Source organism: Heloderma suspectum, chromosome 10 (assembly GCF_057233095.1).
Source record: "Heloderma suspectum isolate Gila_16-S chromosome 10, 16-S_ref, whole genome shotgun sequence".
NCBI lineage: Eukaryota > Metazoa > Chordata > Lepidosauria > Squamata > Helodermatidae > Heloderma > Heloderma suspectum.
Window position 1 is genome coordinate 22,895,375 of NC_139467.1, and position 27,470 is coordinate 22,922,844.

Genomic DNA, 27,470 nt, shown 5'->3' on the forward strand with positions numbered 1-27,470 from the left:
GAGGGTGCAGACCTGGCATGTATTACGGAGACCTGGCTGGCCGAGGCTGCTGCTCCAACCCTTGCAGCCATGTGTCCAGCTGGATTTTCGTATGCACAGCAGCCGAGGGCTGGGGATCGGGGAGGGGGAGTGGCTGTTATCTACCGAGAGTCCTTGGTCTTCACCAGACCCCCTCTCCGGGAGACCAAGGTTGTTGAGTGCATGTACTGGAGGTTGGGCCCGAAGGGCAGTCTGGGGATTCTGCTCGTGTACCGTCCACCCCGCTGCACGACTGACTCCCTGGCCGAGGTGCTTGAGGTGGTCTCTGATGTGCGTGTACAGTCCCCTAACTTACTGGTGTTGGGGGACTTCAACGTACATTCGGAGGCCATCCTCACAGGAGCACCTCGGGACTTCATGGAGACCATGGCCTCCTGGGAGCTGCACCATATTCTAACTGGGCCCACCCATGTAGCCGGTCATGCACTAGACCTTGTGTTTGTTTCTGGAGAAGCGGGGAGTGATCTGGAAGTCGGGGGTATATCCACCACCCCCTTGTCACGGTCAGATCACTATCTGGTGATGTTGGACTTCTCGGTTCCACAACCCCTCCGCAGGGGTGGAGGACCCATTAAAATGGTCCGCCCCAGGCATCTTATGGATCCAAATGGATTCCTGAACGTGCTTGGGGATTCTCTGGGGCATGCCAACGGCCACTCGGTCGAGACCCTGGTGGGTGGCTGGAATGCCGCAATCACTGGGGCATTAGATCGGGTGGCTCCGAAATGCCCTCTCCCCCTGAACAGGGCTCGGACTGCACCATGGTTCAATCCGCGGTTACGAGCTCTGAAACAGGAGGTGAGACGGCTAGAGCGCCGGTGGCGGAAGTCTCGCTCCAAAGACGATCAGACACGGGCTAGAGCTATATCTTCAGCCTATCACGTGGCGGTGAAGGCAGCAAAAAAGGAATATTATGCTGCCTCCATCGCGTCTGCAGAGTGCTGCCTCAGGAGGCTGTTCCAAGTGGTCCGGAGCCTGGTCGGTCCTGTGGCTCCGGAACCACTGGAGCATTCTAAGGCCTCCTGTGAGGCTTTGGCAAGGCACTTTGCAGATAAAATTGATCAGATTAGGTGTGTTACTCTGCACACTGTGGATACAGTTAGTGAGCAAGAGGCGGCCTGTGGCAAACCGGTTTTGTGGGATCGGTTCCAGCTTCTTCCTCCTGATGAAGTGGACAAGGTGCTTTCATCTGTAAGGCCAACCACCTGCTTACTTGATCCTTGCCCATCTTGGCTCATTATGAGCTGCAGAGAGAGACTGGGTGAGGGGATCAAGGCGGTGGTGAACGCCTCCCTTGAGGAGGGAGTGATGCCATCAGCCCTCAAGGAGGCAGTGATAAGACCGCTCTTAAAGAAGCCCTCCTTGGATCCTCAAGTTCTGAACAACTTTCGCCCAGTCTCAAATCTGCCATTTTTGGGCAAGGTGATTGAGCGGGTGGTGGCGGTGCAGTTGAAGGCACACTTGGAAGAAACTGATTATCTAGACCCATTTCAGTTGGGCTTCAGGCCTGGGCATGGGACAGAAACGGCCTTGGTCGCCTTGGTGGATGATATGAGGAGGGCTCTGGATAGGGGTGAATGCTCCTTCCTTGTTCTCCTCGACCTCTCAGCGGCTTTTGATACCGTTGACCACAGTATCCTCCTGGACCGCCTGGAGGGGCTGGGCATTGGAAACACTGTATTGCGGTGGTTCCAGTCCTTCCTCTCTGGCAGGTACCAGAGGGTAGCACTGGGAGAGGAGGTTTCAGACCCGTGGCCACTTACTTGTGGGGTGCCACAGGGTTCCATCCTCTCCCTGATGCTATTTAACATCTATGTGAAGCCACTGGGGGCTATCATCAGGAGGTTTGGGATGCGGTGTCATCAATATGCGGATGACACGCAGCTCTACCTCTCATTCAAATCTTCACCAAGGTTGGCCGTAGAATCCCTGTCCAAATGTCTGGAGACGGTGAGTGGCTGGATGGGGAGGAATAAGCTGAAGCTCAACCCTGACAAGACCGAGGTACTTTTGGTGGGAGACAAGAGGAGGTTGGGGGATGTTGACCTGGTGTTGAATGGGGTACAGCTACCCTTGAAAGACCAGGTCCGCAGCCTGGGGGTCATTTTGGACTCCCAGCTGTCCATGGAGGCTCAGGTGTCAGCTGTGAGCCGGACAGCGCTGTATCAACTCCATCTGATACGGCGGCTGCGCCCCTACCTTCCCGACCATCTGCTCCCATCGGTAGTACATGCCCTGGTCTCCTCTCGTTTAGACTACTGTAATGCGCTCTACGTGGGGTTACCCTTGAAGACGGTTCGGAAACTGCAGCTGGTACAGAACGCGGCGGCTCGCCTGATTAAAGGCAGCCACCGGCGAGATCACATCACTCCAGTGCTGAAGGAGTTGCACTGGTTACCAGTTGTTTTCCGGGCCAAATTCAAGGTGTTGGTTTTGACCTTTAAAACCCTATATGGTTCCGGCCCAGCCTATCTTAAGGAGCGCCTCCAGCAACACCAGACAGGCCGCTTAACAAGATCAGCCTCGGATGGCCTTCTCTCTGTCCCATCAGCCAGGACAGCTAGACTGGTGGGGACGAGGGAGAGGGCCTTCTCTGTGGTGGCCCCCACTCTGTGGAACTCCCTCCCTAGGGAACTCCGTCATGCCCCCTCTTTAATGAGCTTCCGTCGTGCATTAAAAACGTGGTTGTTCAGGCAGGCATTTGGGGTGGGTTAGGGTATTTTTTTTTTAAAAAAAAATTTTGGTAAAATTTTATTGTTTTAAATTGTTTATGGTGGGTTGTACATCGCCCAGAGTGGCTGGGTGACCAGTCAGATGGGCGATTAATAAATTTAATAAATAAATAAATTTAATAAATAAATAAATACCCCTTGCACCTCCACAGGCCCACAGTGAGCCCACCATCCTTACAGAAATGCATCTGTGGGATTGATCTGAGACAGAGAAGGCTGGAGAAATGGGATGCCCCCAAACAGGTTGGACGTGTCCATCCACCATGCCAATGTGTTCAGCACTTCCTGGGGTACATGAAGACAGGTGAGACAGGTGTCCCACTGGGGGTTGAACATCTGGACAAACCAATTCTGGAGCACCCTCATCCTCAAGTGTGTGAAAGGAACTACCTCAGTAGTAGCCACCATCAGTCTCAATAACGGTTGGATGCACACTGCGTGAGTAACCTTTTGAGTGGATAACTCTCTAGCACAGCATGTAAGTGTTGATGCACTCACAGTCCAGAGGGAAGAATGCTCGTCCCACTGTACAATCCAAAACTGCTCGATGAATTAGATTCTTTACACCGATTTCAAGTGGGATTTCTCTACATTCAGGTAGAGACTGAGGTTCTGCAGAAGGTAACACATCAGGGAGATTGCCTGCATGATCCCTTTCCTTGAAGATGCCACCAGCAGCCAGTCATCAACGAAGGGGTACACTGCCACCCGTTGGACACAAAGGTGAGCTCCCACCACAGCCATGCATTTGATGAAGACCCTCTGTGCAGTGGCAAGCCCAAAAGGCAACACCTGAAACTGTGTTCTATATTGGGCCCAATGGTGAACAGAAGGAAGCACTGGTATTTCTGGTGGCAATATAGAAATACACGTCTTTCAGATCCACAAATGCAAACCAGTTCCCTTTCTGTAGGAGTGGGAGAACGGATGCCACCATGATCGTCTGGAACTGTTTCAGGGTGATAAAGGCGTTCACATGACTGAGATCGAGGATCAGTCGAAGCCCTCCATCCTTTGGAACAGTGAATTAACTTTGGAAAAAAATAGATTAACAGGAATAGAAACCATCATGAAGCTGATGCACCAGGATGCACTCTATGGCACCCTTCGCTGGGAGGGTCTCTACTTCTATCTGCAACACTGGTAATGAGGCTGTGACTTTGATGGAACCGATAGGAGGAAGGGCAATGAACTTGATCCTGTAACCTTCTTGTATGAGGGAAAGGATTCAGGAGTCCAATGTGATATGTGCCCAAGCCAGTAGAAAAGACACCAGACGAGTTCTGAAGGTGGGGTGATAGAAGGACAAAGAAGGAAGTGGGGGGAATTCAAAGATAGCGTTTACTATTGTCATCCTGCTTCTTCCAAGTAGGGATGTACGAAAGTCACTTACCTTTTACGAAATTTGATTCGCGGTGGGGGGGAGGTGCTCCGTCCCTCCCCCCGAAATTCTGGCCGGGGGGGGGAGGCACCCCGTCCCTCCCCCCCGAAATTCGGGCCGGGGGGGAGGCGCCCCGTCCTTCCCACCACGAATCCTGGCCGTCCGAGTCTGCAAATGGCGGCGGCCATAGCTGCCGCCGTTTGCGTCCCTGCAGTCAGCCGTGATAGGCTACGTAAACAATTACGTAGCCTATCACGGTATTTTTTTAAAATCTAGCCGTGATAGGCTACGTAAATCTTTACATAGCCTATCACTTTTTTTTTTTTTTAACTTGGAAATGCCGCCGCCGAACTGCTGCCGCCAGGGAGATTTGCCCAAGGTAATTCCCGTCCCGGGGGGGGGCAGACCGTTTCGCCACCGATTTCGGGGGGCCGAATGTGCTGGCATTCGGCCTCCCCGAGATTCGTGGCAAAATTCTCTGACATCCCTACTTCCAAGGACCGTGGAACCTGGAAGGTGAATATTGCCATTTTGTTATTGAGGCTGATGGCTGATGAAAGATTGACCAGCTAGGGACAGCAATATTTATTTACTTATTTAATATATTTATATACCATTGTCCATATTTAAAAATATCTCTAAGTGGTCATTTGTGAAACCACCTATGTTGTTTGTAAGAAGTGGATTGTTCCCAATTCCATGTACTGGGCAGTATTTTTCACCTTTTGTATGGAGTCCATGGCTTTTGTCCATTTTAGAGTTAAAAAGACCCTCCCCATTGAAGGGAAGTTCCTCGATGCAGGACCTGGCCTCTTGAGAGAGACTGGCAGCATGGAGCCAAGCATGTTGCCTTAAGGCCACAGATCCAACAATCACCTTGGCAACACAGTCGATCTGATGCCTAGCCTTGCCTGTTTGTTGCCAGGAGAGCCGCATGGCTTCACCTTGGAAAACCTTGGCCAATTCCCTCTTGTCCTTGGGGGGGTGCTCAAAGAAGGCTCCTACCTTCTCCCACAGGAAGATCTGATAGCCCCAACATTGCTGCTTGATAACTAGAGACTTGTAAGCTGAGTGCTGCTAAGGAGTAAATCCGACGGCCCATGAGATCCAGGCATCTGCCCTTCTTATCCATGGGGGAAGAGTGAAGTCTTTGTGACTTCCCTTGAGATGTCTCCACTATGATAGAGTTAGGAGGCGGGTGTGCAAATAGGAAGCCAGCATCTTTCTCTTGCACCCTATACATATTCTTGTCTTTTTGAAGCTGGAGCCATAGAGGAAGGAGCCTTCCAGGACTGGTAGAAGCAGGATTGCAACAGAAGTCAATGTTTCAGTTTGAACCATGTCGAAAACAGGGTCTTTCCTTGTGACTAGTTGCTGCACTTCTAGGCCGAGGGACTGTGCCATACAGAGTACTTGCCCTCCAAATGGACCCATGTCCTCTGATTGGGAAGCTGGGTCCTGATCACCTACTGCCTTGTTTGGCGATGAAGTGGATGGCGCCATGGAAAAATAGGAAGTTGAGTCCAATTGATAACTGTCCATCCCTGACTGTTGGGACACCCTTGAAGTGGCCTGGAACATACATTGGCAGGTTGTGCCGACATCTTAGGCACATGAACTGATGAGGTGGCCAGAGTGATGGCCAAGCATGAACTTGGGAGTTGTGTGACGAGCGGTTGGCTGGATGACACCACAGTCTGTATCTGTTGTGGTGGCATCGTCGATGATAGCGGGACAGACATTATCACCCATGAAAGTGATGTCAGTATTGACTGTGTTGGTGGTGCTGTGGTGTGTCCTGGCCCCGGCAGTGGGACTGGAGGAGAAGCCAGGAACAGTCCCTTGTCTGGCAGGGTCTGAGAAACTGACAGTGCGCATTGGTATTTATCTGGGAAGGTGGGTCTTGGATAGTGAGGGTGATCTTGGTAATATTTGTCCAGTGTCTGTCCTCCATACCCAGAGTGCAGCTCATTCCAATAATAGATGTGTAGCGGTGGTAGGTCCCAGCTTGAAGGCTTATTCCATTTCGAAAGCAGCAACAGAGATCTATATCTGGGAGACTTGTATAACCTAGAGGTATGATCTCTCTGACTGAAGGAGCAGTAGCCCAAGAACATGGAATCAGGAGACCCTCTTTGATAGGGAGAACGGCGAATCTGGCGACAGGAAGATCTGTGACGGTGATCAGTTGACTTCCGAGTTGGTGCTAGGACCGGTGATACCTCTGTAATATCACCTTCTGATGCAGATCTGACCAGTACAGGATCCTGCACAGGGTCAGCTGTGGGAGCTGGTTTTGAAAGCTGGGCTTGAATCAAGCAACAGAGGGGGAGTTGGTATGGTTGATGATATGATCGGTACTGAGAAAGGCAACTGCCATGTAGGGTCCATAGCTGGCCTGTCCGCTGCCTTTTTCAATTTCCTTTTCTTTGGCTCCAAAGAGGATTGCTGTGATTTGACCTTTTTTGATAGCTTCTTTGCTACTGTTGCCAGGTGCAGGTGGGTTAGTGAGGCCTGAATTCAGTGGCTCGAGTGGGGGAAGAAACAGTCTCCGAAATTCCCAAAGGCTGAGGTGAGCAGGAAAGGGTCTCTGATGCCCCATGTGTGTGTGTGGGTCCTTTGACACCTGTGCCACAGTCCACTGATGGCTTCATTGCTTCAAGGGCTTTCCTCCACAGAACAGCCTGCAGCCTATCAGAGCAGTTATGTCTTGCGTGTTTTATAAAGGCTTGACAATGCATGCAGGCCTCCACTTTGTAGCCTTATCCCAGGCAGAAGAGACACAAGGAGTGCCCATTGGTAGGAGGCAATTTAATGCCACAACAAACACACTTCCAAAATTGGGCCCACACAGCCATATCCTCATACGTGATCACAAACACAAAACAAAGAAAACCCCAAACAGGAAGAAAAATGAGAGGACAGAAAGGTGAGTAGAAGAAAAAACACTTCAGTAATTGTTAAAGAAACAGTGAAAAATGCGAAAAGTTCCCTAGGAGGCTACAATGGCAGTCGAAAGAGAATTGAGGGAACAAGTGGGAACATACTAGGGACATGCGGACTGGGTAGTTGGGGGAGGGTTTCTGCCAAAAATTCCTCAGCTGAAGAAGTTTCCTAAAGGGGCTCTGCACAGGCACAGAGTCCATATGTGTGATATACAGAGACTATGAAGAAGAATGAACTATGTATAAGCTGCAAGCTTTGCTATAGTAGCTGGTGTCTGCAGCTTTATTTAGAATCTGTGAATTTCAGAAATCCAATAACCTTTATCCCCACCTTTTCAAGTAATCAATGAATGGCCACGGCAGTTCTCAGCCATGATGACTGGCCAGCACAACTTGTCAAATGTGATACTTCCAGATGGCTCTAGCTGTGCAGACTGCAAGCATCATTTCAGCACTTTTTATCCCCACAAGTCCAGACTTTGCAGAGTCAGTGCTTCAGCTTATGCTGATAACTGCCAATCCAGGCCACTCAGTTTCTTTCCTGAAGTGAGTCCAAGTCTATTTATCTTTCCCTTGAGCTTTTCCTCACTCCTAACTGTATGGTACAGTACTCCAAATGGGACGTGGGAAGCTGCCACTTGGATGTGATGTTACAGATATGCCCCTATGCACAGTAAGCATTTTTCAGAGCCATCTTTTTCTTTGGACAGAGGAACCTGCCACAGGAGTTATCTGCATTTGAGATTTTTGGTGTCTCTGCTCATTAATCTCTCTCTGCAGCAGGGGATCAAAATGTTTAGTATCAGAGCTACTTGCAGGCCAGTAACGTGAAGAGGCCCATTCAGCACGCTGACAATATGATTCAGTTCACCTAGTTCTTCTGACCTTTAGAACTGAGTATCATTTCTGCAAGACTGGCTGTCCTGCAGGTGATTTTAAGTGGCCTTCGGACATCACATCCATGCAGTAGTTGACAAATATGATCACAAAGTTAGTAGCCCTCTACAGGCTGGAATAAAATGAGGGTGGGCCATCAAACATCCAATTACAATATATTTTAATATAAAACAGATGACATCTAGGCTAATGGAGAGGGGCTAGTTTCTCTCAGGCAGAAGTTCTCTAATGTAATGTAACTGCATGTAGAGGTATAGCCTCAGACACGCTGGCAATTTGGTAGCAAAACAGGACTAGTCAGCTTGGACAATAGACACTTCTATGGTAAACATTTGGCTATACAAAGTCAGCTTAAGCAAGCCAAGAATGCATTCACACTTTTAACAGCATTGCTTCACTGCTGAAGTTACAGTGGGGAATAAACAGAGTTGGCAGTGAAAAAGTGAAGTACTGTACTTCAGCAGTAAAACAAAACATTGTACCTATTTTTAGAATAGCAGCAGCCTAGAATAAGAAGTTTTAGTCTACATTACATACTTTATTTTATACCTATAGTAATGATTCTTCTCGGATTCCAAAATGTTTTCTTAAAAATGTTTTTTATGTAATGTTTCTGAAGAGGATTAATATTCTTGCTGTGCTTAAACTACTTACGTAATAGGATAATAGTTTCTGGAGCCAAAAGCTGAGAGAACAGCAACACAAACGGAAATAGGTGCAGGTTAGTCATGGTGAACTTAAGTCCCATTGATTTCAGTGGGTCTACTCTGAGAACGACTAAGTCTGGATCCAACCCACAGCTTCTAATCCTTCTGGGTAATGTTTTGAAAGCATCTTTGTGTGCCCAGATGAGGTGATGAAATTACCTCCAGGGTTCACTTTTACAGTGGAAGAGACAATTCTCCTTCTTAAGTATATTGTCCTCTTCAAAAACCACAACGAAGTGGGAGCAGAATTGGAGGTAAATCTAATTTATGCACCCCCCCCCTAATTTATCTGAGCTGTGCCAGATAAACGAGTACAATTAAGGTTCATTTGGACACCCTCCTTATTTCATATGCTTATTACTCTGGATAAAAGCTTAGAAGACAGAAGAGCTAGGCTGCGCAAGGAAGGGAAGATGGGACCTCCGCCAAAAGAACAAACCAATACAAAGTAAACATACAGAACCAGTCTTAAGACATTTTATGACTTGCCTTCCGCTCCAACCCTACCTGCACAGGGCACACCTGATCCCCTAAACCAAGTTCAAAGATGTTAACAGCTAGTGAAGGGCATCACATGCAAACATGTATATGCCCTAGAATCTTCAGGAGCGTTATAGAGGACTTAAGGGCAAGCCTTTAATTTGTGGGAGCCACCCACCAGATCAGAAGACAAAAAGTTCCAAGTGGGTTGGGCTCTAGAATTCTCTAGGGATGTCAGAGAATTTCGCCACAAATCTTGGGGAGGCCGAATGCCAGCGCATTCAGCCCCCCGAAATTGGTGGCAAAACGGTCTGCCCCCCCGCCCGGGACGGGACTTACCTTGGGCGAATCCTCCTGGTGGTGGTGGCTCCGGCGGCGGCCGGTCTTCCGACCGGCTGCCGCCACCACCATTTCCAGTAAAAAAACAACAAAAAAACGTGATAGGCTACGTAAAGATTTACGTAGCCTATCACGGCTAGATTTTAAAAAAACACTGTGATAGGCTACGTAAATGTTTACGTTGCCTATCACGGCTGAGTAAAAAAAAACACAAAAAACCGCACATACGCAAAAGGCGGCGCCCATGGACGCCGCCATTTGCATTCCTTATTTTGGCACGTCTAGTCTACGTAAACATTTACGTAGACTACAGTGAAAATAAGGGGAACGCAAATAACGTAGCGTCTACGCTATTTGCGTTCCCCTTATTTTTGCCGTAGTCTACGTAAATGTTTACGTAGACTAGACGTGCCAAAATAAGGAACGCAAATGGCGGCGCCCATGGGTGCCGCCATTTGTGTACACGCATTTTTTTTACTCAGCTGTGATAGGCTACGTAAACATTTACGTAGCCTATCACGGCTGACTGCAGGGATGCAAACGGCAGCGGCTATGGCCGCTGCCATTTGCGGCCCAGCCGGCCAGGATTCGGGGGTGGAGGGACGGAGCGCCTCCCCCCCAGCCAGAATTTCGGGGGGGAGGGATGAAGCGCCTCCCCCCTGGCCAGAATTTCGGGGGGGGGGGACGGAGCGCCTCCCCCCCACCGCGACTCAAATTACAGGTAAGTGACTTTCGTACATCCCTAGAACTCTCTGTGTTGACACTGAGGACTCCAAGGCATGCTCTCATTTGCCACCCTTTAAATAGTGCTCTAATCTGTCATTCCAAGAGCATCCTTTTCACTATCCTAAGGCTACAACTGTATGTCTACATTTGCTTCACATAATGTATTCAGAGCACAGAATCTGAGGCATCTAAATACATAGTACTTATAGAGGAAACCCCTAAAAGCATGTCCAGGTCTTTGTCAGGGGAAATAAAAAAAGCTTAAAACAGCTTTATGTCAAGCTTAGGAATGGCACACAAGAAAGCCTGCAGGCAGAACACATTAAAAATGGTTAACATTTGCCTGAGAAATATATCTGTGCTACTGGAATTTGGCTTGACAGAACCTTCTAAATCTGCAGAGACTGCTGTAACAACTTTCAACCCCAGCTCCTACCTGGTAGGTACCTGTCGTGGTCGTACTCGCGGGAGTGCTGCACATGGTGCTGAGTGAATGGCTGGTTCCCAAAGAGGTTGTCGCTGCGCAGGTTGTGGCAGAGTTTCTCAAGGAAGCGGAGGACATAGGTGATGCTGTTGACTGCTGGCAAGTTCAGAGTATGCTGGTCGTGATCAAAAACAGCTGATGGAAGAAGACAAAGCCAAATATATAAAAGGCTATCAGAGATGAGCTGGGATTGCCAGGTCACATGGACCCTTCTTGAAATTCAGCTAATGAAAAACATAACTTTTTTTCTGGTTTCCATTCGATTAAACATCACTCAACCCATTATTCTGAAAGAACTGCAGAGTTAAAAATGCATGATAGCTGGAGTGTTCTGCTCATAGGAAGCAAGAGAGATGGGGACCACAGAAAACCTATGAGAACATTCAACTTCTGAAATATCACAAACATATTGTCAAATCTTGCTTTTTGAGAATTACAGAGACCCATTGGGTTCAGCACCTTGGATAGCTCCTTTAGAGCTCTGGCTGGTTCTGACAAACACCAGAATGGATTCATGGTCTCACTGAAACAGAGTCACCAGCCTCCACTGCTGTCTACTTAATCAGATGTATGAAGTGTTAACCTCAAATGTGCAGATCTATATACACATGCTGGGGGGAGGGAAGATGTAAACTGTGTTGTTAAGAAGGAACTGAAATGCAAAAATCCACGGTCAGTGATGATCACCTCAACAAAACATTTTGTGAGTAGCAACTGTTAAGATAATAAACACTATCTGTATTTTTTTGCATTTCAAATTCCCTCTGACAACAGTTTGTATCTCCACCCCATCCCAGCATGTGCATATAGATTAGGCAATTTGAGATTAACACTTCATGCATCTGATTAAGTGGACAATGTCCACAAATGTTTACGCCAGAAAGTTTACGTCAGAATAAATGTGTTAGTCCTTAAGGTGCCACAAGAGCGATTGCTGCCACTTTAAAGGACGAAAGTTGGGAGATCTGCTCACAGATTTGTTTTGGCCCTGAGTGACCTTCCTTAACGGTCTAGATGTACAGAGTGCAACTTAAAAAGCAGGCTGGGGAGGACAGTTTGCCTATCAGAGCTCATCTTCAATCTAAGCAACAGGAGATAAAAAAGCAAAGATCCAGAGCAAAGCCACACAGACATGCCCAGAGCATTCTTTGAGATGCCTGTGTGAAAGACTTGGATGGAAGCAAAACTGAAGATTGCCTCAGTACCCCTTAAACACAATTCAGTAGATGCAGCCTCTTAAACGGCACGTACTGGGATGGAACCAGAACTGGGCTGGCATTGTCTTCTAGTCATGCCATCTAGTGGGAAGGGTCAAGAAGTGGCTGGCCCTTTCTACTGACAACTCTTCATACCAGCCCTATACTTTTAGAAGTACTACACTACATCTTCATCAACAGATGAGCAAAGGTCTGAATTCAATATATATGAGGTCACAGTGAGGCTAGCACAAATGGATTTATACATTGCTTGCCAATGCACATAATCCATCTGATCCTTTAATTTTCTGAAGTAGTCACAGATTCAGCGTACAACTATACTGTGTCAATGTGGAGAATCTCTAGTAACCAAGGGCATTAGGATTTGTCCTAACCTCTTAATACTGGAGTAGATCCACCAACTTCAAAGAGACTGCACAAGAGCATGGCCAAAAAAATAATCTCCATGGCCTCCAGAAAGAACAGTGTAGCTTTTAGTACTAGGAACACTTGCTATGTACCCCATTAAGATTCTAACTATTGTAGTGTTAAGACAATATAAACCAATTGTCTGCCTTCTCTCCCATATGTTGAGACAGCCATAAGAACTCCATGACTGGGTGGTGGCTTGTAAAAATAACCCCCTGGAGGAGACTGCCCAAAATAGAGTAGGACAGGTATACTAACAGCTCTGCTTCTTTTACCTGAAATGACCTCGCCTCCATGGCCTTGCTTTAGGAATGAGAAGACTGTTTTCTGATGGTAAGCACAGTCAATGCAAGCCTGGACTGCCTGCTGCAGGACTACAGATGCTCGAGCTGGCCCAAAATGGTCAGGTAGTTGCTGGACTTTCTTTTTGTCCAGGTGAGGCCCGGTGCTGCCATTCTTATTCAAGTAGATACAAACTGTGAGTGAGTGAGGGAAACAAGACAGAATTCTTCTGTAATTAATCTGAGAAAATGATGATTGTCCTGTGTCTGCGGTTGCTGAGACTTTCTGTCTCTTTAGTGACAGTAAATTAATTCTTTAGTAGAATTAATGCTACTGAAAACCACCACATAATTTTGGGAACAGCTTCTTTGTAGCATTAGAGAGAGCAGCAGTTCCCAAACCTCTTTAATCTGAAGACCAGTTATTTAGTTTGGCTCAAACTGAGGACTGATCCTGATGTTGCATTACCAAGTCTGTGCCCAAACATACAGAGCACTTTCAGCCTAAACAAGTAACAGTGTTGGGCTTTAATCTGCTGAGGAGGAAGAGTCCCTTTCTCCTTTTATATAATCCATTCTGCCAATGCTGCCATAAGAGCTACAAAGATGAGAGTCAAACTGAACCTGAGGATAGAGCAGTGGGCAATTTCTTGCTGCAGAATTAATCCACCATATATGGGAAGCTGGTTCAGACTCTGCCTGTTGCCAAGATCAGGGGACTTAGCATGCTGCCAAGGGCAGGGTTCCATACCTGAGCACCATGAGGATAGGATACCTGCATCAGTCCAAGAGAGCAAAAAACCCACTGCACTGATATTATTTACTACTACTACTATTATTATTATCAGAATTTCTTAGTCATATTTCTTGGTATCTGTAAAAGTCTTGCATCTTTTTAATTTGTTGGTCTCATGACAGACCCCCTGCTACACTTGGTCATGACATGTTTAGCCATGCTTTGAGCAGTCTATTCTGCAGGCTATGACAGAGCAGACATCTCATAGCATGCAGAATGGATTGCTCAAGGCATGCCTAGCACAGCCATTTTTCAGATTTTGGCCCCAGACAATGACCTGGTTCACATGTTGTCATGCATACGCGAGTACAAGTGGGCATGCTGCCTGCAGTGTGCTTACCTCTTCTACTTTTATGGATCGGCTCCTTCGTACACTGTGGAGCATGATGTGCAAATCCGGATTAAACAACCCAGAGGTTAACCCATGGCATGCTACAATTAACCCATCAGTTTTTAAACCAATGGATTGTCGCTACATGTGAACAGCGCCAAAAGTTCTGGTAAAACCTATGCAAGCCAACAAAGCTCAATTATGCTGGTCATTCCTACAGGTTCAAGTAGGAAACTATATCCACAAATTGTTCATAGCAAGGCTATATTTTCCCAAACTTAGCATACGTTTACTGTACTTAAACTAATGAAACTTTCTGGGCAAGAAGAGAAAGTTGGAGTGTGCAGCCCTAAGACTGCACACTCCAACAGCAACTTACTTTCTCTCCAGTCACCAGACCCAAGACAAAATGGTCAGCCAGGATCTAAAACATAGTGGCAGGGATGGAGAGTTATGCGTACAACAGCATCTAGCTGTTGGTGGCTCACCCGAAAGCCTGTCCCCCTGGAAAACTGTTGTTTAACAGGCAGACTAATCTGTACCAGGATGTATTTTGATCAGAAGTGGTTCAGAGTATGGTCTGAGCTACTGAATGGTGTTAGGAACAGTTTTCCAGAGCACTCTCATCACAGAATAATAATTTTTCAAGTGTGACTGTAAAATGAAACTGAGTGGATGTGCACATTCAGTGGAAGTCTGTTCTTCATAAGGTTCTTTTAGTACTCTTAAGGCAGAAGTGGAAGGGTAATTTCTTGTAATATATATTGCCATATATCCAAAAAGCAGCCCCACTATGTGCACTATACTTGTATGCCAGGGGGGTGGGGGAACAGCATGCGTAGGACTTATTTTTCACTAAGACTGCCATTGCCTAGTATACCTGGATAGGAGGAAGGACTAATTTCCTTACCTGTAGGGGCCTGCATAGCTGAACTAGGGATAGTAGCTGCATCTTGTGGTACTGTACTAGTGTCAGGTTCAGGAGTGCTGGTTGTAGGGGAGGTGGGTGCTGGATTTAATAACGTTCGCGGCTTTCTCTGGAAAAAGGGATATTAATAAGCCTTAATGGAAGAAAAAACTCTTAATGGTCAAAAGAAAGAAGTTGTTGTAAATGGGTAATATGACACTGAGGACTTCCGCTCAAGAAAGTCAGGAAGAAATGGTGCAGTTGTGATAAACATTTACAAAAGCAAGCAAGAGATAAAAAATAACTTGAACCAATAGCAACCATTAGGGGGGCCTTGAAGAGGTCATTTACGGGGTAATTGGACATAAATTTTGGAAAGACTGACCATTTTTAATTTTTAAAAACATTTACAACATTTCTAGGCTGTCTATTACATCTGCATCCTGCCATTCTTCTAAGGATCTCAGGAACACAATACAAAGGGTTCAAAGGCAGTCACCCATCCAAGTACTGGCCAGAACAAGACATGCTTTGGAAGTGAAACTATATTAGGTTCTTTCAGACCTCAGTACCACTTCCAGTCACCTTGAGACTGCATTTAGGAACACAGGAAACTTCCTTATACCAGGTTAGACAATTTGTCCAACTAACCTGGTATCATCTACTTCAGGGGTGGGGAACCTCTTTCAGCCCAACGGCCAAATTCAATTTCAGAGAATTTATCAGGGGTTGCATCCCAGTGGTGGGCGGGGCCAAAGATAAAAGGGGCAGAGGCAGAATACCAAAAATACCAGCATATTTTTGCTGAAAGCTCTTACTTCCAATAGCTAAGCCTTACGAGAGGGATTTCAACCTTTAAGGATGGGGAAAAAACTACACAGAAGCCAGAAGACCACCATATGATCAGTGGTTGGGGAAAAGGGCATGGACAACTGGAGAACTGCACAGGGCCAAATTAAGACCCCATGAGGGCTGGATTTGGCCTGTGGGCTTGCATTTACCCACCCCTAGGTTACTGTGACCAGCAGTAGCTCTCCAGGATCTCAGGCAGAAGTCTTTCTTGCTACCTGATCCTTTAGTGGATATCCCAGGGATTAAGCACAGGGCCTTCTTCAACAAAGCATATGCTCTACCACAGAACTATGGTCCCTCCCCTGTTTACAGGGATCTTTTTGCTTGAATAGTTTTCAATCATAATCTCATACCACAATCTAGTTAACATTTTGGGGATAATTTCATCGTTGCATCATCATCTCAGCCCTATATTACTGATGCCTGGTTTTAGCATTAGCTCTATGCCAGGACAGCTTTCATTTCAGAATGTACCTAAGTCAACAATGCTCATGATTGTAGAGGGACATACTCCACAGTCCAGCTGCCATGGACCGGCAACGCTCTGTTCCATGAGTGGAAGCGAAATAGGCAAGATAGTGTGCTCACAATTCTTTTTGCCTTTCCCTTCCCGTGGCCTTTTCCTCTGCCACCAGGTGAAAGGAATCAGAGCTACTGGAACTCAAGAACTGACTGAGAGAGCTGGGCCAATGACAGTAAGATACTGTGTGGATAAGGGTCCTGGATAAAACAAGGACACAGTCTACTTAGGTGAGCTGGGTGTGTTTGCTTGTTTTATTACTTGATTCCTCGTATATATTTTTGTGTGTGTTTGATGTGTGTGTGTATCCATTCAGATTTTAAAACTTTTTTCTATTGATACTTTCCTTCAGTAAAACCTAAACTTTGTTATTTGTAACTTTTTGGTTTCTTTTTTTGGGTGGTGGTGGTTATCCACACCATGTCTAATACCCAATTCCCACACTATATAAAATAGATACCTGGGGCCTAGTTTTTGAGTTTGGTAGAGGCAGCCAGAGAAATGAAGATTTCTTCCCTCTAGGTGTCTGGCCTTCTTTTCTTCCTTCTCTTTCTCTTCTCGCTGCCCTTCTGCTTCTCACCTTTACCTAACTTTCTCTCCAACTCCAGACAATCAGGATGGTAGTTTCATGCTCATTTCTGAAGAGCAAGTTTCTGTTTCCTGAGTTAAAACTTCCCCCCGTCTTCCTCCAACTTCTGTTGAACTTTATAACCTCCTGCTTCCTGAAGTTTAGAAACTTTTGATGTCTAAACTATTAACCTTTTGGCTGAAACTGATCAGTGCGCATGCACACACACACACACACGATTTAACCCCATAATATCCTACAACCAAACTAAATGCCAAAAATGGAGGAATTCTGCCCCTTCACATCAGCCATACATAACTAACACCTACCTTACTGCCAGGCTTTGGTCCCCTCTTCTTGGGGAATTTCAAAGGCTCTACTGCCTTGGAGGGGGTGGGGATGGGGTGGTTGGTCAGAGCCTTGGGTGTCCGGCCTCGCTTACGACCAGGTTTGCGCCCCCTTTGTCCAGGCTGATGTTCCAGAATAGTCTTTGTGCCACTGAGCATGCTGCTCTTTTCAGAGATCACATCAGGGGCAGGGAATGGGCTCTTTGGAATCACCACTACCATAAAAGAGGAAGGAGAGAAGTCAATCAGGCACTACCATAGCCTCATGCAAAAGCACCTCTGGGACATCTGTATATTCAACCACTGCAAGTGGGCCATCTTGAGTGAGTGCCATACTTTCACCATATGTTCAACAAGCAACTGTCACAAACACACATCCAAAGCTCTTATTTTCCAATGACAATCTTTAGCCATGACTTTCTGTTTCCATAGACTGCCCTACTTGGTGAGCAAATAGAAATATTCCTAAATGTAGGAATATTTCACTGGACAAATTCAAAATGGAAACACAATTCACATTCTGTAATGTGAACTGATTGTTAAGTATGGAAGGAGATAAAGCACAGAGCTAGAGGGGGGTCTTGTAGGTCATCTAGCCTACACTCCTGCTCCATCCGTGACATCCAGAGCTAGAGGATCCCCAACAGATGGCTGTTCAGCCTCTGCTTGAAGACCTCCAGAGAGGGAGGGCCCACCACCTTTCTATGAAATTAGTTCCATTGTTAAACTGCTCTAACCATCAAGAAGTTTCTCCTAACATTCAATCCAAATCTACCCTCTGTAACTTACACCCATTGGATCTAGTGCTGCCCTCTGGGGCAGGAGAGAACAAGTCTTTGCCCTCTGAATCAATTTTTTTCAAGATTTAAGTTTGGTTAAATCTCAGGAACAAGGAATATTTCTCTTACCCTTCTAAGCAACCAATTAAGGTTGCAATCCTATATACATATACATGGCAGTAAGTTCTATTGGGACGTCCATCTGAGGGGACATGCATAGAATTGTACTCTAGGTGATGGGAATAGCCTCATAGCCCCTTTTTAGTGCTATAAATTGTTAGCTGAAGTAGCCTGCAGATGGCTGCACTATCCATATAGGTATCAGGAGAACCTGAGTTTGCAATTCAAGTTAAAGATACATGTCTAGTTGAAAGTTAACATATTATTTATTAAAACATTTTATAGTGCTTTTCCACAGGGCTCAAAACAGTTTACACTAAAAGGAACAACCCCCAACCACCAAAATGATTTTTTTTAAAATGTGTGTATATTCTGCCATCAAAGCTGCTTGCCCTTGTGCCTTCCCCCTTTACTACTCGGCACACACAACCCCCCCATAATTCTATAGCCATGTGTGCTTGTTTTCCCTCTTGTCCATGGTTTTCTTTCCTTCAGCTATGCAAAAGGGCAACGTGGGTTGTTTACCTGTGAGGCTGCAAGGGTAGGAATGCACAACCATTTACAAATTTCATATGGATAGCAGTCAGGGCCATCCTATATATGTCTACTCAGTAGTAAGCGCCATTGAACTCACTGGGGCTTACTCCCAGGTGCATGGTACAAGATTGCAGCCTGTGTTGGTCTCTTGCAGCAAACATAACAATTTGGAGGCAGCTTAAAAAATAGCAAATCTATTGTGGCAAAAACTGTTACCAAGGAGCTCGATTGCACTATTACTTAAGGTATGTGATATGCCTTATACACCTTGACTCCAGGATCTCCATTTTGTTCCAGAAGGCTGGCTAAGCAAGTGTTTAGGATCTGCCAGGGCACGGAAAGCTGTTATTTATACTTGCTGACCTCTAAGGCTGCAATCCTATATACACCTCACTGTGAGTAAATCCCATTGAGCTCCACAGGACTTACTTTCCAGTACATGTGTATAGGATTGCACTGTAACCAGTGAGGTATGTGAAACATGGGAACTCCAGAACCTGCAAATGTCTCTTTGATTACCAAGTCACATCTCTATCCAGCCTATCTATGGTATATCCAATTTGGAGTCCTGGTAGGAAAAACATTCCATTCATGAAATGCTATTACTTTACTACTGGTACACAGTAGTAGTTGTTTACCATTAAGGTTATGGTTGTTTGTTTTTGAGATTGTTTGTTTGAAGTTGTTTTAGATATATGTTTAGTTTGTGTATATTGTCTGTTCATGTGTTTTTATGTAAATGGTTTTTAATCACTGTATATTGTATTTTTAATGTTTTTAATCTTTGTAAACCGCCCAGACAGCTCCGGCTATTGGGCTGTATAGAAATGTAAATGATGATGATGATGATGATGGATGGGAACCTCCACCCAATGTTTACACACAGCACCTCTTTCAACCTAGAACATTCCTAAGAATCAATGGTAAAGGGCCAACTCATCTCATCCCTCACATCGATTATGAGCCAATCTACACATGTGATTTACTACAGGGGGGAAGCACTTTAGGGTCGTTCAGGACACATGACATTGTGGCCACCTCGCAGCCACCCCACCATTTCCCCCTCTAAAATGTGCATATTCTAAAAGTCGTTTTAGCATGTATTTTACCTTAAATGCGGCTCCTGCATGTTTCAGCTGCAGTGTGTCCCATTCACCTGAATTAAATAGTGCATGTTGCGCGTGCCTAGGGGTGTTTCTGTGCCTGGCTGCGAGAAAGGGATTGGGGGAATAGCCCGCTAGGTCTACTCAGATGTAAGGAGCAGAGGTGAGAAAGCGAGACAAAGGGGTGGCAAAGGCCATAAGGAGTTGCTTCTGCCATCGCCTGCCCTCCCCACTAGAGGCTTGACTCATTCATAAAATGCAGCCTATGTTCTTCCTTCTTAAAGGTGCAGTCTCGCAATTCCGATGTGTCAGAATAGTGGCTTGACCCATTCATAGAATGCAGCCTGTTTTCTCCATTCATAAAAGTGCAGTTTTGCTCTTTAATTTTTCACAATATCCAAATGGTGGATGAGAGGGGAGAGGTGCGGGGTTAAACTACGGGGGCTTAATTCAAATCTTCCAAACTTCCCTGAGCAGGGGAGCATGGATGGGGCAGGGACCAAGCCTCTCATTTGCTCAGCAGCATGTACATGTTTGATGACGTTCAGTGCAAGTGGTGGGACTCCGCTCACAAGACCCCAAACTAAGGAGGACTGACGTGTGGTGTGACCTGTGAAAGTGCATTTTAAGGTACTATATACTCTGCTTTTCTGGCTGTGTGTGTCCCTGATGGACCAAGTCCGATTTCATGAAAATCCACATTAGGCATGAAAGCAGTTCACATTCCGTTGCCTTGTAGATCCGTCCTATATTCCAAGTTTGCCCAACTGCATTTAGGCCTCCAACACTGCCAGCCAAATCCCTACCACCTTCACTGTTCCCTTCTTTGGCAACCATAACCTCCCACCTTTGCTGCTCTCTATCTGCTTTCTGGTTCTCTCTCTATATTTAGTGTGATAGATGCCGGTTCAAGCTTAATTGGGTTAATCTAACCAACTTCTCCATTCTGTATCAGTCTTATATTTGGTAATCTTGCCATATTTTGTAATAAAGCTTATATTCTTTGATTCAAGTCTTAGTTTGTGTTCAGTAGCTAATCCCCCTGTGGTTTAAGTGTAAAGTCCAGCATCCCCATGGAACACTTCGTCTCTAAGTCAAGATATATATTTACATGTGTACATGGGTTTTGGGTGTTACATGTGGACATGCACTAACAAAGTGTTCATGGGCCAGAACCCATCTGATGAAATGGGCTTGGACCCGCAAAAGTTTCTGCCACAATATATTTGTAAGACTTTAGGATGCCATTAGACTATTGTTTTTGCATATTTCTCATATTACTCTGTGAGATTTTAAAGGGAAAGGTAATTAGGCTTCTAGGATGGGATAAGTAATTGCTACTTAATGTTGAGTTTGTTTCCAATGAGTAAAATATATATACAGTGCAAGCCAATATTGTGCAACTGGAGCTGCAATAAACTGTAATTTAGATAAGCAATGAGATGATCAAAGGCTACTTCCAAGGCAACAATAATGCTCTGTACCTGCTCCAGGGCCAGGCTAAAGTTCAGATCCTACTGGCAGTTATTTAAAAGTTGATCACAAGATGAATATGAGCCAACAATGTGATGTGTCTGCAAAAAAGGCAAATGCTATTTTGGGCTGCATTAATAGAAGTATAGCTTCCAAATCCTGGGAAGTACTAGTTCCCCTCTACTCAGCACTGGTTAGGCCTCATCTGGAGTACTGTATCCAGTTCTGGGCACCACATTTTAAGAAGGATGCAGACAAACTGGAAAGGGTTCAGAGGAGGGCAACAAAGATGATTAGGGGACTGGAAACAAAGCCCTACGAAGAGAGACTGAAAGAACTGGGCATGTTTAGCCTTGAGAAGAGAAGACTGAGGGGTGATATGATAGCGCACTTCAAGGACTTGAAAGGTTGTCACAGAGAGGAAGGCCAGGATCTCAGACTGCAGGACACGGAATAATGGGCTCAAGTTAGAGGAAGCCAGATTCTGACTGAACATCAGGAAAAACTTCCTGTTAGAGCAATACGACAATGGAACCAATTACCTAGGGAGGTAGTGGGCTCTCTCACACTGAAGGCATTCAAGACGAGGCTGGACAGCCATCTGTCAGGGATGCTCTGACTTGGTTTCCTGCATTGAGCAGGGCGTTGGACTCGACAGCCTTGTAGGCCCCTTCCAACCCTACTATTCTATGATTCTATGAAAAGTTGTTTTTTGTGGCAATTTGCACATTAAAAAAATAATAAACAGCTCTAAGGCAGAATCTGAGAAAACTGGGACAATTTCATTTGCTCATACACCATGTTCTATACAGTCAATGCAGAAGCTCCAATACAAATGAAAATGACAATTTCATTTGCTCATACACCATGTTCTATACAGTCAATGCAGAAGCTCCAATACAATTTACAACACTGACTATTCCAATGCGAGAACGTACAAAAATCTGTGCAAAGAATAATAATTTCAAGTTGCTTCCACCCCCCACCCCAAAAGTATATTCCTATGTAAGGGCAGAATGAGAAATATTTGCCACCCCCATTTGGACCCAAACTCCTGCTGTCCCTCTGCTTTCCAAAAGGAAGTCTCACTCTGGTTGCTATTCTTTCCTTAATACTTTTCCTTTACTCCTAGTGTTCCTTATGTGCCAAGTGTGGAGCCCTTGTTGTGAATTCTTCCAAGATGTATTTTACATGTATTTTACATCTACCCTAACTCCTCACAAATTGAATTGATTAAAGCAAATTCTCTAGATCATAAACATACAATTAAGGAGAGAATAGAGTTGCATAGTCTATCTATTAAGCAGTTCCTAATGCCAAACCCGACTGCATTTGAGCCAAAAAGCTCTAATAAAAATCTAAGTTCTTCATCTCCAAATTGTTGTTGTTGTTCAGTCGTTCAGTCGTGTCCGACTCTTCGTGACCCCATGGACCATAGCACGCCAGGCCTTCCTGTCCTGCGCTCTCTCCCGGAGCGTGCTCAAGTTCATATTCATTGCATCCGTGATGCTATCTAGCCATCTCATCCTCTGCCGTCCCCTTCTCCTTTTGCCTTCAGTCTTTCCCAGCATCAGGGTCTTTTCCAGGGAGTTTTCTCTTCGCATTAGGTGGCCAAAATATTGGAGCTTCAGCTTCAGTATCTGTCCTTCCAATGAGCACTCAGGGTTGATTTCCTTTAGGATGGACTGATTTGACCTCCTTGCAGTCCAGGGGACTCGTAAGAGTCTTCTCCAGCACCACAGTTCGAAAGCATCAATTCTTCGGCGCTCAGCCTTCCTTATAGTCCAGCTCTCACAGCCATACATTACTACTGGGAAAACCATAGCTTTGATTAGACGGACCTTTGTCGGCAAGGTGATGTATCTGCTTCTTACTATGCTGTCTAGGTTTGCCATAGCTTTCCTCCCAAGGAGCAAGCGTCTTTTAATTTCACGGCTACAGTCACCGTCTGCGGTGATCTTGGAGCCCAAGAAAGTAAAATCTGTCACTGCTTCCATTTCTTCCCCTTCTATATGCCAGGAAGTGATAGGGCCAGATGCCATGATCTTCGTTTTTTTAATGTTGAGTTTCAAACCAGCTTTTGCACTCTCCTCTTTCACCCTCAACAAGAGGCTCTTGAGATCCTCTTCGCTTTCTGCCATTAGGGTGGTATCGTCTGCATATCGGAGGTTGTTGATAATTCTCCCGGCAATCTTAATTCCGATCTCTGATTCATCCAACCCAGCATTTCTCATGATGTACTCTGCATATAAGTTAAATAAGCAGGGTGACAATATGCAGCCTTGTCGTACTCCTTTCCCAATTTTGAACCAATCGGTTGTTCCATCTCTGGTTCTTACTGTTGCTTCTTGACCCTCGTACAGGTTTCTCAGGAGACAGGTAAGGTGGTCTGGTACTCCCATCACTTTAAGAATTTGCCACAGTTTGTTGTGATCTACACAATCAAAGGCTTTAGCGTAGTCAATGAAGCAGAAATAGACGTTTTTCTGGAATTCTCTTGCTTTCTCCATGATGCAGCGAATGTTGGCGATTTGATCTCTAGTTCCTCTACCTCTTCGAAACCCAGCTTGTACTTCCGGTAGTTCTCGGTTCGCATACTGCTGAAGCCTAGCTTGTAGGATTTTGAGCATCACCTTGCTGGCATGTGAAATGAGCGCAATTGTGCGGTAGTTTGAACACTCTTTGGCGTTGCCCTTCTTTGGAATTGGAATGTTCATCTCCAAATACAGCCCTGTATTCCACCAAGTAACTAACAGTTTCTTTGCACACAAATGTGCTTTCACGTAATTTGCTGCTAATCCATGAATATGTTGTTTGCATTCAAAAAGTAGTAGTCCAATAGTGTCATATCTAAAGCAAGTACTTCCAGGAGGACTGCTCGGAACATTTTGCTACTTCAGAGTTCATCTGAAATTAATCACAATGTGTGTGCGTATGTGTGTGTCTGAAATCCATACAGCGATGTCAAACCATGTTCACCTACTGAGCAGTCATGATATAAAAAGGATGGATAAACAGTTTTTTTCTGGTAGGATCATTTGTGACGGTTTGGGAGGGGTACTTTAAGGATAAAAATACCAACAAGTAATCATGTTTCATTAGTTGCATTTTAAGCAACCACCACCTATAGGAATGCTTTACTTCATGCCTTCCCATTATTCTCGTGGAATTTCTCTTCAACATCACAGCCCTTTTCTGACTGTCTGCTGCTTTAAGATGACCGGCGGGGCGGGGGGGAGTCACAGCTCTAAATTTTGCATTCTTTTCATCACTTATTACAAGGGGTTCCACTCCTGCATCTCCCAAACTTACTGCTGCTCAGAGACATGTTGTGAAAAACTTTGTCCTCCCTTCAACTTATTAGGGAATAATGGTAATAGGTGCCAGGTACTATGATCCCATTCTTTGCACACTCAAAGTCTGGCTGGTTTACTGCCATCAATACCATTGAAGTTTCAGGCATTCCCAAATTTGTGCTTTCCACAGAGGAATAGACCTCTCTGTAGACCATTCTCAAATGCAGCACATGAATGCATAAGAGGTGACTCCTAAATAAATCTATCTTGGACCCCAAGGACTGTAACAATTATAATCCAGTTGCTAATATCCTCTTCTTGGCCAAGGTACTAAAGTGGATGGTGGCTGCACAACTCCAAGTGAGGCAGTGGAAATGCTGAACCGGTGCCTAGAATAAGTGATGGGCTGAATGAGGCCCCCAAAACTGAAACCCGATCCCGAAAAGATGGAGGTCCTGTGGCTAGGCAATATGTACGTTCAGAGAGATGGTGTTCAACTTGTTCTAGATGGGGTTGCACTCCCCATCAAGGATCAAGTTCTGTGGGTACTCCTAGAGCCAGCTTTGACACTGGAGGCCCAGGCAGCCTCTGTGGCAAGGAGTGTCTTTCATCAGTTTAGGCTAGTACATCAAGTGCAGCTACTCTTGAACGAGATGTGCTGATAAATATCTAAGATGGACAACTATAATGTGTTATATGCTGGGCTGCCTTTGAAGAATGTTTGGAAGCTGTAGTTAAGTTTCCCATTTCGGCCACCGAGCAGTTGACCAGGACTAGTTGGAATTTCACTGGCTTCGGATCCATATTCAAGCATGATTCAAAGTACAGGTCCTTACCCTTAAAGCTCTATACAGCTTAGGACCCAGGTACCTAAAGGAACACCTGCTCTTATACCAAAATGCTCTTGTATTGAGATAATCTTCCCACATTCTGCACCAGGTGCTCCCATTAGCTGAAATAAGGTGGGTGGTGAGCAGAGAGTGCCTTCTCAGTGATGGCACCTCTTCTGTGGAATTCCCTTCCTATGGAATATCACCTAGCATCGATACTTTTACCCTTTCAGTACCAGGCAAAGACATTTCTCTTTTCCCAGGCTTTTGATTTCATTACTTTAACATGTTACATTTATTTATTTAACATGCATTTGAATACATTATTTAACATGCATTTAAACATTATTTTAACAAATTAAACTGTTTTATTTATTTTAATTTTAAAATAAAATTTTAAAATATTAAATATTAAATATTTTAAATTTATTTAAATTTAAATTTTTGTATTTTTTGTTGTTTTGTAACCCACCCTGGGAACTTTGCAGAAGGGCAGTATAGAAATCTTTTAAACACACACACCACCTGTGTCATTCTAACATTGTTCAAGGACTTAACTTAACTCCCAGAAGCAGTCAGTAGGGAGTGTATAAAACAGTCTGCCTCAACACAGCTTGCCCACAAGGTTTGGATCGCTGCCTGTTCGCAGAATTCCCACTCATATTCAACTGCAAGCAAATTTCTAAAACCTTACAAGTTAACAACCTTCTCTTTACTACAAGGACTAAATAACAACAGCAACTTTAAGCTTCCTGCATTACATCTTCTGCTTCCACCTAAGGCAGCCATGTCCCCAGATTCTACTTCATCTCAAAATGAGGAAGAAACCAGAGATCATTAGAAAACAACCAAAAAGACACATCAAAAACTGTTACCTTTACATCCTTAGAAGTGCTTCTACAAAGTCACTTTGGCTTCATCTCCTAGTAGTCCAACTGAAGGCACACTACCTCGGTGGAGGAGGTGCAGACACTTACAGGCCTTCTGACAGAGATTCCACTTCTCTGAATTTCTACCTGAAGCTGCTCTTTCTTCCAGACAAATGCAGTAAAGCTTGCTGGACCCTTAATCTGTTCACAATTGTTTGGAAAAATGGCTGACAAGTACGAGAAGAATGTATGGTGCCACTTAACACATCTCCATGGTAACTTAAAAACGATTAACTTTTGCTTGCCTGCTGAGCAGAGTAAAGTCTTCCTGAATGGGCTGACTGCATTAACAAGAACAAAGGAAACTGGGGCAAGCGCCTGCAATTATGATCTCTTCTGTACCCACTGTAACGTTCATCGCCCTTGGCACAGTATCGAAGGGGGTGCATCCTTTCTTAGGTCTTCTCTGCTTGGCAGGAACTCAGTGCATCTCTGCCAGCTGGGACAGTGCCAAGGCAGAAACTCCACTCCTCTACATTCCAGATCTCTTGATAAAGCAGCAGACTGCCTCTGGCTCACAGTCTGTCCAAAGACAGTTAACTCTTGCGATTCTGCCACCCAGCTGCTGTACACAAGGCACCAGCTCCATTAGTGTGGATCAGCTCTAAGAGAGGTTACTGTCATGTTGAACCCAAGGAGAAAAGATTGCGGATGTGATCCAGTGCTGTACATGCTATGATAAATGGTCAGAAACTCAGTGAATGTTGATTTTTTAACATTTTAGGAGGGTAATGGGAAAGTGTCAGGAAACCTGGCAACTGTAGTTACTTATGTAATTCCATCCTCATTTCTATATCACTGTTCCCCTCCAACTCCTGTCTAAGGCTCAACAGAGGCAGAGGTCACTGTGCTAGGTAAGGCAACTCAGATGATCAGGTGTTGAATTATGCTTCCTCTCTTTACCACTACTGTCCAATGACATCTTCATGTGCTGGAAAACTTACAAAATGTGCAACCACAAAACGTACTGGAAGATGGCTGCATATCAGTAGAGATAAGAATGTAGTTAAGAAAAGAAATCTAAGTACTTAAGAGTAGTAAGTAATCTGTCTACAGAGACAGAACCCATTTGTTAGAAGTATTACAAACTGGAACCATGGAGTTGGGGGGAGGGGTCAGAAACTGGCAGCCAATGGTCAAACCTGACCCATGAGGTGAACCACCTGATGCCAGAATTGCCAACCTAAAAATGAAAGAGGGATGTAGAAGGACCAGCAGCTGTGCCAAGGTGATTTGTCAACAGATCCCTTTAAAACAGGGGTGTACAACCATTTTGGTCCCAACAGCTATATGTGATGTTGTTAGTTATCAGGGCAGCAGCCAAGCTAAGGAGGGCAGCTGATGCCAAGTGGTGGGTCAGGGATCACACATGGACACATGCACACGCATAGACACACACCTCACTCCCATCCCAGCAATCCTGCTCAAAAGGCTGCTTCGGGGTCA

General features: G+C 45.2%; 1 protein-coding gene across 6 annotated transcripts in view; it reads right to left on the reverse strand.

Annotated features, from left to right (window-relative positions):
* The window catches only part of SCMH1 (Scm polycomb group protein homolog 1), a 79,259-nt gene that overhangs the window by 12,460 nt on the left and 39,329 nt on the right, over positions 1 to 27,470 (reverse strand). For all 6 annotated transcript variants that reach the window (XR_014785134.1, XR_014785135.1, XM_084815558.1 and 3 more), the window contains 4 exons: positions 16,940 to 17,172; positions 14,674 to 14,800; positions 12,631 to 12,831; positions 10,683 to 10,865 (listed from right to left, as the gene is read on the reverse strand). Coding sequence is in view for 4 of the 6 variants with exons in the window: in XM_084815558.1 (XP_084671684.1) it covers positions 10,683 to 10,865; positions 12,631 to 12,831; positions 14,674 to 14,800; positions 16,940 to 17,172 (744 nt within the window). In the remaining 2 variants the exon portion in view is untranslated. The remainder of the gene's footprint in view (positions 1 to 10,682; positions 10,866 to 12,630; positions 12,832 to 14,673; positions 14,801 to 16,939; positions 17,173 to 27,470) is intronic.